This window comes from Oryzias melastigma, linkage group LG14 (assembly GCF_002922805.2).
Source record: "Oryzias melastigma strain HK-1 linkage group LG14, ASM292280v2, whole genome shotgun sequence".
In the NCBI taxonomy this organism is placed as follows: Eukaryota; Metazoa; Chordata; class Actinopteri; order Beloniformes; family Adrianichthyidae; genus Oryzias; species Oryzias melastigma.
In genome coordinates, this window is record NC_050525.1 from 13335204 (window position 1) to 13347070 (window position 11867).

Below are 11867 nucleotides of genomic sequence, written 5' to 3' on the forward strand. Positions count from 1 at the left end.
AAGTCATTGATTTAAGAAAAAAAAAGATCCTACCTTTAAGCTGCATAGAAAAGCTTTTAGTTCAACATTTCAGAAAAACACTCAAGCTCATGATGACAAGAATAATGACTGAGCGGAAAAGAAAGGGGTGGGGTACATAAGAAAGGTACCAGAGGGGTGTTTAAAGAGAAAAGAAGATGGTAACAGAGGGTAATACCATCATAGGACAACCAGGTATAAATACAGTCTGGGATGGGCGGGGCCTGTCTACACACACACTCAATAATTACAAACATACCTGTTTGCTAAGATAGTCTTCACATATAAACTAGTTTATATGTGATCGGCGCACCGGCTCACAACTATCATACATTTGTGATAGAAAGCTTATCTCACAGGGCACAACAAGTGAAAAAACTCGTCCACACAGACAGGTACACACAAGATTTGCAAATCCAACATTGAATGCTATAGCAAAGGCATGAGTCCCAGTACCCCACACCCCAGAGCTAACAGCAGACAACACAGCAGCCCAGCAGATCCAGGCACCCAATAGCAAAAACCCCTCAGAACTACCACCCCCCTACCGGACCCCCACCATGGAAACTAAGATTGAGGACTGGACCTGGCAGAGATCATAGACAGTCCCCCACCCCACCTCAGCCCTCCAGGCCCAGACCCAATTTAGTAACTTCAGTGTTGGAATTTAGTAACTTAAACCCAATGCTCCGGGTGTAAGTTACAACCTGGAGCTGAATATTTTCATGAGAAACCCTCAACTTGATTCGGCTGCTAATCGCACCAATGCCTATTATTTACTAATGTGGCTCCTTTTAAAGAGTATTTGCTGATGCAGTCTATGGGCACAAAATGGCCAAAAGTCAACAGAATGTTGTTCATTGTCATTTCCGACTTTCAAGTCTTCTGAGTAACAAATATATATATTTTTCCTCTGAGATCAAACACTAACTTTCTCTTCCAAAAGTCACAACAGTTTGAAGTGAGTTTCTGACCAAACCTAACTGATCTTGTTGGTTTATCATCCATCCCCAGCCGTGAGGTTTGAGTCTCTCAGCCATGTCTTCCTCTGTTGCCCCGTTCAAAAAGCAACAGTATTCTGACCTGAAGAGGGACTGTGTCAAGAACAAGAAGCTGTTTGAAGATCCAGAGTTCCCCGCAAATGATTCATCTGTGTTCTATAAAGAAAAACGTTTTGGTATCGTGAAGTGGAAACGACCAGGGGTGAGTGCCAGTGAGAAAAGATGGCATAAGGCAGGATGACCAATTGCCATTTTACTTATTTGGTGACATATTACCGGCTGGATTATTCTGTGAATTCTATACATTTTCATTTGCAAACTATTATTGAAAATATGTTGTAATCATTAATAATGTGTTTTATTAATTCTAGGAGATAACCTCAGATCCTCGTCTGTTTGTGGAAGGTATCAATTCCCATGACTTGAATCAGGGGCATGTAGGGAACTGCTGGTTTGTTGCTGCGAGCTCATGTCTTGCTCTGAAACCAAAGCTTTGGAAAAAGGTGAGTTTCACAACTTTGAATTATCAGTACAATTATGCACTGAATGAGCAACAGACTCTGAGTGCTACTTTTTAAATTACCAAACTGATTTACTTTTTTTATTATTATTAATGTAAACTAAACTAGTCACAAATTGCCAAAATGTTCACATTTACATTAATCAAATGTTAATTTTCTAAAGTTTACCTTCAACCCTTGCCAATATTTAAAAAAAATAAAAATAAAAATACAAACATGTTTTGAACCGTACCTGGTACCTGTGTGGCAAATCTTGTTGATTAAAATCCTCCTAAGTTAATGCTTGCTGAAGACCAAAACTGCAACATCTTTTTTGGAGCCCAACATTTAAGTTGGTGTGTCTGCTGTCAGAGTAGAAAGTTGTGTGGTAAAATTATAACAGATCTAATAATGGGACCTCTCTCAACACTGAAACTTGTGGGTTAGATTGGATAACTATTTCAGCCAATAGATTTTAAATTTAAAAAAACATTTGAACCTATCTTCTTTTCCTTTAAATGTTTCCAGGTGATTCCCGATTGGGAGGAGCAGGACTGGGATCCCAAACATCCAGAAAACTATGCCGGAATTTTCCACTTCCGGTTCTGGGTCTTTGGTCAGTGGACAGATGTGGTAGTGGACGACCGGCTGCCTACTGTTGACGGACGCCTGATCTACTGTCATTCAAACAGCAAACGTGAATTCTGGAGTGCTCTGTTGGAGAAGGCTTATGCCAAGTCAGTACACTTGATTTATGGACAAGTATTTCTCCTTTTCAGAAATGAGCTTACACTTTATACTTCTTTTTATTATTAGAAACAACAACCATGTATAATGTTGCATGATAAGTGCCTTTTAAGTGCTATAAAAGAGTTATTCCAACTGCACTTGTGTTCTTATCCCAGACTCTATGGCTGCTATGAGTCTTTGAGAGGTGGAAAGGCTGGAGATGCTGTGGTGGATTTCAGTGGAGCTGTATGTGAAACCATCGACTTAGAGGAAGAGGCTTTCTACAAAGATCAAGAAAAGCAAAACCATCTATTTGAGAAACTACTCGAAATTTATAACTGCGGAGGAATCATCAGCTGCAGCATCAAGGTCTCTACTGTCCCCTAAGATTTTGAATTTCTACTCTTTGGATACTTTCACTATTCTTACCTACTCTTTGTATTTTACAGGCAGAGGAGCATAAAAGTGAGCACAAGATGTCAAACGGTCTAGTGAAGGGCCATGCATACGCTGTGACAGCAGTGAAGAGAGTACATTTAGGTCATGGGCCGTACCCCAGGACTAAAGCTTTTCCTATGATCCGAATGAGAAACCCCTGGGGTTACAAGGAGTGGAATGGACCCTGGAGTGACAGGTGAGCTGGAGGCATATTGAAGGAGATTCAAAAACACCATTACCGTGGTTGTGTTTGACACTGACAGCTGAAATGTTGAGAATCCAGAGACGTGTTTTTTTTATTTTTTTATTTTTTATATATATATGCATTCATGACTTCAAGCTTATAGAATGAGTAAAAAATTGGTCAGGAGTCACAGATATGTCACTCAATGTTGAATGCTTAAACATACATCTAAAAAAATCAAATTAAAATCCATAAGACAACAGTATACTTGTATTTGAAACTGCTGAGAAATGAGAACCAATAGGGTTGACCCAGAGTTTTCTGTAAACTGTTATCTTTCTGATGTTATATTCAATTACAATCTATTAATAAGAAAGTCTTAAAGTCGATTGGTTTGATTAGGGCATGTAAAAAGAAAAACAGACTGTATAAAGATTATTTAAGGAAACAGACAGCTAAAGAAGAATTAGATTATAAAGTGTATAAAAATAAACTTAGAACAATCCTAAGAAGAACCAGGAAGGACTACTATGAAAAAAATTAAAAGAGCAGAAAGGGAATATGAAAACATGGAACATCCTAAACAATGTAATTAATCCAAACTCGCAAAAATCAAATTTACCAGAACATTTTGTTGAGAAGGATTTTGTTTAAAAGGATGGGAAGGAAATTGCTGACCAATTTAATTCATTTTTTTATTAATGTTGGAGCAAAAATTGAAAGCAGAATGGATAATATCAATGTAAATGAGAATTTTAAAATGGATAACAGAGTATTGCAATGCATGTTTCTCGGAGAAGTTGAAGAGTGTGATATATTATCCATAGTGAAAAAAAGTGAGAGCAAAACCTCCATCGACAGTGATGGACTGGACATGCTGATTGTTAAAAGAACTAGATAGATAGATAGATAGAACTTTATTAATCTCCCAAGGGAGAAATTCAGGTGTTCGGCAGCAGAACAGAATACAACAAACACACACAATAAATACCAATAAATACCAATAAAAAATAACAGATTCATAAAATAAAATAAAATACCAGTTTATATCAGGCAGATTTGTTAAACAGCCTGATGGCTGAAGGGACAAATGAGTTCTTAAAGCGCTCAGTCCTGCAGCACAGTGAAAGGAGCCTGTTACTCCGTGTGCTCCTCCTCTATTGGTAAATGGTAAATGGCGTATACTTGTATAGCGCTTTCTACCCTCCTTCAAGGGCCCAAACCGCTTCACAGTCACAGACCCATTCACCCATTCACGCACACATTCACACACTGGTGGTGGCTCCGCTGCCGAACACTGGCGCCAACCTCCCACCAGAGACAATTTGGGGTTCAGTGTCTTGCCCAAGGACACTTCGACACATGGGCGGGCAAGGCGGAGTCGAACCCGCTCACTTCTGATCAGGAGTCGACCGCCCTACCACTGCACCACGGCCGCCCCATTGACTGTATTATCAAACCTTTAACGTTTATATGCAATTTATCAATACAGTCAGGTGTCTTTCCAGACAAAATGAAATTGGCTAAAATAGTCCCAATCTACAAAAGCGGTGATAAACATCAGTTTAATAACTACAGGCCTATATCACTGCTCTCTCAATTCTCAAAACTTCTTGAAAAATGGTTTACTATGAAATTCAATTCTTTTCTCGAAAAAAAATAAATTAATTAGTGAAAAACAATACGGATTTAGACCAAATAGATCACTAACACTTGCATTAATTGAATTGATGGACAGAGTTACAGCTGCAATAGATGATAGACAACATACAATAGGGGTGTTTATTGATTTACAGAAAGCTTTTGATACAATCAGCCATAATTTGCTTTTGTATCAACTACAATCTTATGGGATTAGGGGCCTATCATTTCATTGGCTTGAAAGTTATTCAACAAATCGGCAGCAGTTTGTACAAATTAATGAGAAGAAATCAGATTTTCAAAAGTTGTTAACGGGGTCCCTCAAGGATCCGTTCTAGGCCCTTTACTTTTTATTTTGTTCATTAATGACATCTGCGATATTTTTTTTTTTAAAACAAATCAAATTTTATTGTTTGCAGATGATACTTCCATTTACCACTCTGGAACATACCTAGCTCAATTAATAGAAATTACAAAAGTACAATTGGATAAGACAAAAAAAATGGTTTTGTGATAACAAATTATCAATAAACTGGGAAAAAAACTAAATTTATGATTTTTAGCAACTGCCAAAATAACGAAAATATAACACTCAAAATCGACCAAATTACTGTCCAAAAAGTTAGTGAAATAAAATTTCTTGGAGTTGTGACGGATGATAAACTTAAATGGAAATCACATGTTAATTATTTGAAAAGCAAAATCAGTAAAAACATTGGAATTTTATATAAAGTAAAAGGTTTGTTTAATAGTAACTCCCTGCGCTTGTTATACTGCTCTTTTATTCTTCCTTATTTCAATTACTGTACAGAAGTCTGGGGAAAAGCTTATACTACTCAGACCAAACCTTTGTTTCTGTTACAGAAAAGAGCAGTAAGAATAATCCATAGAAAAGGCACCAAGGAACATACCAATCTTTTGTTTGCAAAATCTCATTTTCTCATTCCCGGACTTGGTTGATTTAAAAATTATGTTATTCATGTTAAAAGCGAAACTTAATACGTTGCCAGGCAATATTCAGTCTTTATTTAAACCAGCTCCTAACAAAAGGAAAGATCATTTTAAAGTTCCTTTTGCACGAACAACTTTGAGACAGACCCACTGTAAATTGACATTGTTATCCGTTTTGTATAGCCTTATTTATTTAACATCATATATCTCTCTTTTGTAAAGTATATTCGCTAGTCTCTGTTTATTTCGTTGCCCTGTACTCGTACATGTGTAATGACAATAAAGTTGAATCTAATCTAATCTAATCTATTTCAGTTCAAGGCATTAGACTATGGAACTCATTAGATAGAACATTTAAACAATGTATAAATTCTACTAAATTTAAAAAAAATATTTAAGGACAAAACATTAAATAGATACCTTACAACGATGGATGTTAAATAAAAGAAATGGAAGTAGGCCTCCATCGGATTAGGAATGGGTATGATTATCAGTAAGAATCTATTATGAATTTGTCTTGTTTCTTGCATGTCATGGTTATTTTGTAATGGATTGGTAGGAGCAGATATTACTATAAGATGAATTTCTTCTGTCTGACCCCAATTGTTTATGCCTTTCTTTTGTATGTCATTTCAGAATGTTTTTTTGAGCTGGCATATGCAATAAACAATAAACAATTATCCACCATCTTTTCTTATCGTTTTAGCTCTGAGGAATGGTCCAAGATTAGTAATGCAGAGAGGCACAAACTTGAACTCACAGTAGAGGATGACGGGGAGTTCTGGTAAACATAAAATATCTCTAAATCACTGCAGTCCATTTCTGAGATTAATGTAAAGTTATAGGACGCTCACTGACAACACCAGGTTTGTTCTCATCCACAGGATGTCCTTTGAAGACTGGTGCAGACACTTCAGTATGGCACAAGTTAACCACATTGTTGATCCTTCACTCACCAACTCCCGTACATGGAATGAAGCTTTGCATTTTGGGAGCTGGACAAGACATGTTGATCCAGTCTTAAACCGCAGCGGTGGCTGCAAAAGCATGACAGTACTGCAGAACCCACAGGTACAGCAGATTGGGGAAATAAACACGATTTGTCTGCTTTTTGCTAACACAAAAACAAATTAGATTTAAACTGTCTTTCGAATTTCCTTTTTTAGTATGTGTTTGATGTGACAAAGAAAACGGATGAAGTAATGATCACCTTGCAACAAAAAGACCAGAGGACCCATAAAAAAACTGGTCATGGAGAAAATGTGGCCATTGGCTTTGAGGTTTATGAGGTAACATCCATATTTCTTTACTCTATTAGCTTTGTATCCTACTTTCAAAGTTGACCAAATTCAACATAGATTTGTCTTTTCTAAAATTCATTTTCAAAATGCAAGGGCAAATTGGCAATGTGAAATGCATTTTAATTTGAACTATGTTACCAAAACAACTTTTCAAGAAGAAGATTTGGTCATTGGCATTTTGTTTTTTTCAGGTGACATTCATTTGTATTCATAGCTTTGCTCAATTTTAAAGAGGTAATATTGTGTTGTTTAGGATGAGCATAGCTTGATTTGATTTTAAAAGTGGTCTTGTGTGCCGATTATAGTCTGTTTTGGACTAAGATCAAGATTAAGAAAAGAGAGAGCATACTGTGTGCTCTTGTAACTGAAGCAATATTTTGATTTGAGACTTAAGTCACAAATTCAAATCTTTAAGAATTTACTTGGAATTACAAAGCAGAACTTTTTAGCATCTTCGTTTGGTAATTGATTTTACTGAGACCATTTTGTCTTTGATAGGTAGACTCAACCGGGAGACATGAAAACAGACATGTTAACAGGGTCAAAGAGAAACCGTCTTGACTTGAAGTGATAAGAAGCTAAGATGGTCTATCAGGGACTGAATATTGTATGTAACCAGCATCTCCAAGATTTTGGTAGGGGTGAAAGTAAGCCGGAATGGTCCGGAGCGGCGTTCCGGTAAAATAATTGGAGGCGGAACAGCGCTCTTGCTGGAGAGATCAGCTGTTCAGCCAGTTTTCTCTGTATAAAACATGACAAGCTGCTGTCGCTCTTATAGAAGAAAAAAAATTAAAATTGACGCTTGAGCTGAGAGCAGGCAGCACTTTATTTGGATGTTTCCATTGTTTGTAGTGGAGCATCGACCAGTTGATTCAATCCTCTGTATCTCTCTCCCGGTCTGCGCTCTCTTGCTTCCATAACAACACATCCTCGTTCCCGGGTCATCTCATGTTGACGTTCAGGATCCCTCCACGTCACTTTCTGACGTTTTGGGCGTCCCCGAGTCATTGGCCCCTAAAGCGTCGGCCACTCCTATTAAATCACGGGTCCCCAATCTCTGAGCCGCGAGCCGGAACCGGCCTGGCACCAGATTGCGGAGCACAGCAGCACCCTAACACGGCTCTGGTTTGCATCCAGTGCCACGTTCGGACCCAGGTCACGTCTGGTGCCATGTCCCGAGGGCTGCGGACCCCTGACTTTCCTAATAGACGCACCAGGGGACAACAGTCAGGGATACCCAGGGAATTGGGGGTTGGCACGGAAGGGATCCCGAACCAGGCGTCGGTGTGTGACTATCCGGGAATAAGACCGCGCTGTCCGCAAACAAGTCCGATGCGGATGAGTGTGTAATGGGATGGGTTTGATTTTTTTGTTTGGGAACATTCAATCCGTTCACAGTCACCTGAGCATTAATGTGTAAGCTGCGAGAACAATAGTAATTCATTAACTTCTCATCGTTATTGTGATCAGTCGGTTTAAATTCAATACAAATTATTTTATTTTGTAATAATTATTTATTCCTGCATTATTTACTTAAACAAAACAAGCTTATGAGCATGATAGTTTTGGACATAAAAGAGAATGTCTTTAACTATTTGCCATCTTGAAGTCCATTCCGATTATCTTTTAATCTATTCTAAAAGTGGTCTTTTAATTATGATTATGCTTATGATGAAGGTTTTTATCCAAAATTAAAGAAGAAAACTGTGCTTTTTTCTAGGACAAAATAACATAAACATGTTAAAAACGGAAAAAAACATGATTTTATCAAAGTGGGTCTTTAAAAAAAAAAGATATAAACTTATAAGGCTCTTCACTTTGCACCTTACAGTCCCTTTCACCCATGCACACACACATTTACACACCGATTCCTCTACCAAACACTGCCGCCAACCCATCACCAAAAATGTAGGTTTCAGTGCTTTGCCCAAGGACACTCCGATTCATGGGTGGGCAAGGTGGGAACCAAACCTGTGATGTTCCAATTGGAGGTGGACCACTCTACCTCTGCACCACATGTGCCCCGCACCCTGCAAGGAGAAATGACTCCGTTGCTGTTTTATGTATTTTTGTTTGGATGGTGCTGTGTTTCAGTTACCTTTTACAAGTTTTATCATTAATGATACCAAAATAAAAGTGATACTTCATGTGCTACAAAGTAGATTAATAAAACACTAGATTGGTTTCACATCCTTTAAAATGCAAACTGTGTTTCCAGGTGGAATCGAACAGGAAGTACAGAATAAACCAACTTCGGAATCAGAAACAAATGGGAAACCAACATTTCTCATATTACCGGTCAGTTTTCATGAGATGCAACCTGCCCAAGGGCCGATACGTCGTCATCCCCTCCACCCTTCAAGCTGGTATACAGGGAGAGTTCATGCTGAGAATTTTCACCCATGAGGACTCAAGCTGCCGGTATGAAAATGATTACCATGGTGTGAAGCTGGGTCTATGAGAATTACAAGTTTGACTAAAGCTTTTCAGGTTAAAAAGATGCAGTCTTTACGTTTTAAATGTAGACACAGATTGATACATCAGAGGAAAATACAAAAAAAATACATTTTTTGTATAAAAATACTGTAGCATATGATGTAATCGTATATAATGTCATCATCATTTTGGATCTCACTGTTAAAACTGGTTCATCAAACTGACATGGTGTTACTCATTTTACCACATGAAGGTCAAAATCTCAAGCTATACTAGTCTTGTCTCTATTATTTTACAGTGAACTAACTGAAGAAGAACCAAAAAAGGAAAACCGGTATGTATATTGGAAATGTTTCAGTTGTGACTCATGTCATTGTTAAAAATGCTGAGGGACTAGAAAACCAGGATAACACTGAAGGTTAGAGGATTTTTTTGCTGAAAATTTTATTTTGGAAAGAATTTAAACGATCATACCTAAGAATGTTGACAGTTGAAAGATAGTTTTTTTTTTTGTGATTTTGTAATCGGATGTAGTAAGGTCCTATGATGAGCCTTTTACAAATCTTTATGAATGAAACACAAGTCAACAAAAGCTACTGAAACCACTGATCTGTTTCTCGGACAGGCGGGGGATTTGAGCATGACAATATCAAGCAGGCTGCAGACCTGAGATTCTTCTGCTGGCTTTATAGAGCTTTTTATTTTTTAACAGATACTAATTGACTGTTAGTAAAGCAGTAAAGGAGTATGAAGCTGTCAGAGAGAGATGAGAAAATCCTAGTAATGCCACATGGCATTGAGTCTTTGAAGAAAAGCTCCAGTCTGGCTTCATTTGTTGACAAGTGAGGCCACAATGGAGGACTGACTCCTCTGAAGGGTTGAACATCTTGTGGACTAAGATACACAGCTAACTTAATCTTTGACTCCTTCATCTGTCCTCTCCGTCACACTCAGCCAATGGAACCGGCAGCCAGATGTCCACCCCAATGCCCCCCACATCAACCCCAAGTAGTCCAGGCCTGAACAACAAGCAGAAGGTACTGTACTTTATTTCTCCTTAAATATTGTCATTTCTTAACACATATCTTGATGCTGAGATCACTGATGCCTCTGCTCTCTGATTTTAGGATCTCAACCTGGAGGGTGACGATTCCCTCAGTGAATCCACCTAGACTCTCCTGCTGCAGCAGCCCACGTTAGGCTTAAAATATACAGATTTTTCTTTTCCACCTTCCCTCACAATGCCACCATCGAGGAGAACCACTCTCTTTTTTCATTTTGTTCTTAATGTGATGCATAATTTTACTGAAATGAAAATCAAAAGCTTTTTAACTTTCTTTTTGGGATTTACAATGTGCAACGACGATTACTGGATTAACATGATAATGGGCTCCACTAATAATGATTGCTACATATCTGTTGCATGACGTGTGATTCACATTAATGTTTATTGAAATGATGCAAGAAAGTTTTTTGAAGATAATCAATAAGCACTCTGTTCTGCTACTCTATAAATAATCGGCACTTGATCTATATAAAAATATATATAAAAAATATGAAATACGTAAAAAAAAAAATAAAAAAAACAACTCGGGTGGGATTATCCAAATTTCCTTCCTCCCACTAACCAACAACTATGTTAGGTAATCAATATTTTTAACAAATCAAATATGACTTGTGTGTGTACTGCAGGCATTACAACACAAAAGTATTCATTACATTCATTATTACATAGTTAAGAGGATGTCCTCATGAACTAATATCTTTATTATTTGTTTCTTTATTTTACTTTCAATATATTACATGATATCTAAAACAGGCTTGGATTATCTGTGTTTTGTAATTTTAATTGTGTTATTCCATAATTAACAAGTCAACAACCAAATCGACAACCAGTAATGTCAACAAGTAGTGTTGACATTACTGGTTCCTTTTTGAATTCCCATGAATAATTTTAAATTTTGGTTTCAAACTCTTCACAGGCACATTCATACACTTCACTGTAGTTTTCATTTTTTAGTCATTAATCTCCAGCACCCTCTGCTGTATAATGTCTGAATAAAGAAATGCACACTGATTTTAAAGAGGTTTAAAGTACTGTGGTTGTCCCTCCACCTTCTGACTGTTATGTGTACATGTTTCAATGAGTATTTTTATCTCTCAACAGATGAGTTGTTTTTGTCTGAAATTACCGTACTATTGACTATATTAGCTTTATACCAGATGACTGAATGTAGGTGTGTGTAACGCTTTTGAGGGTCAGTTTAGGACTTCCTTTAAAAGTACCAGCTGGGAAACAGGTTTGTTAACCTTTTTTTATTTTAAATAAATGGAGAATGCATGATCTCACATTCAGAGTGGAGCTTGTCATTGTTCTTTACAAACTTACAGTAAATCTCCAGCTCACATTATATTATTCATAAATATAAATATTGGTAAAAAATAGACATTTGGTCAATAATAGAATTTAATCTCTCTCTCTCTCTGTCTCTCAGCAGTAATGACAGAGTTCAAACACTTTCAGTCAGTCTTCACAAGATTTTGTCATACAGTAGCGGCATTTTTGGTCCATTCCTCCATGCAGATCCTCTCTAGAGCTGTGATGTTTTTAGGCTGTTTCTAAGTAACACAGACTTCATTTCCATAATTAAGGTTTTCTATGGAATTG

At 37.4% G+C, this 11867-nt stretch overlaps 1 protein-coding gene and 1 long non-coding RNA gene across 2 annotated transcripts; both read left to right on the forward strand.

Annotated features, from left to right (window-relative positions):
• Positions 1 to 1056: 1056 nt before the first annotated feature.
• Positions 1057 to 9224, forward strand: LOC112142511 (calpain-5-like). Its single transcript, XM_024265945.1, has 9 exons — positions 1057 to 1221; positions 1391 to 1522; positions 2048 to 2256; positions 2425 to 2626; positions 2704 to 2882; positions 6169 to 6246; positions 6347 to 6533; positions 6629 to 6751; positions 8982 to 9224. The coding sequence occupies exons 1-9, from the start codon at positions 1057 to 1059 to the stop codon at positions 9222 to 9224; spliced, it is 1518 nt and encodes a 505-aa protein (XP_024121713.1).
• A 606-nt stretch (positions 9225 to 9830) lies between these two features.
• Positions 9831 to 11283, forward strand: LOC118599617. The gene is made up of 2 exons (XR_004949031.1): positions 9831 to 10236; positions 10327 to 11283. It is a non-coding gene; the product is annotated as an uncharacterized LOC118599617 (long non-coding RNA).
• Positions 11284 to 11867: the final 584 nt, after the last annotated feature.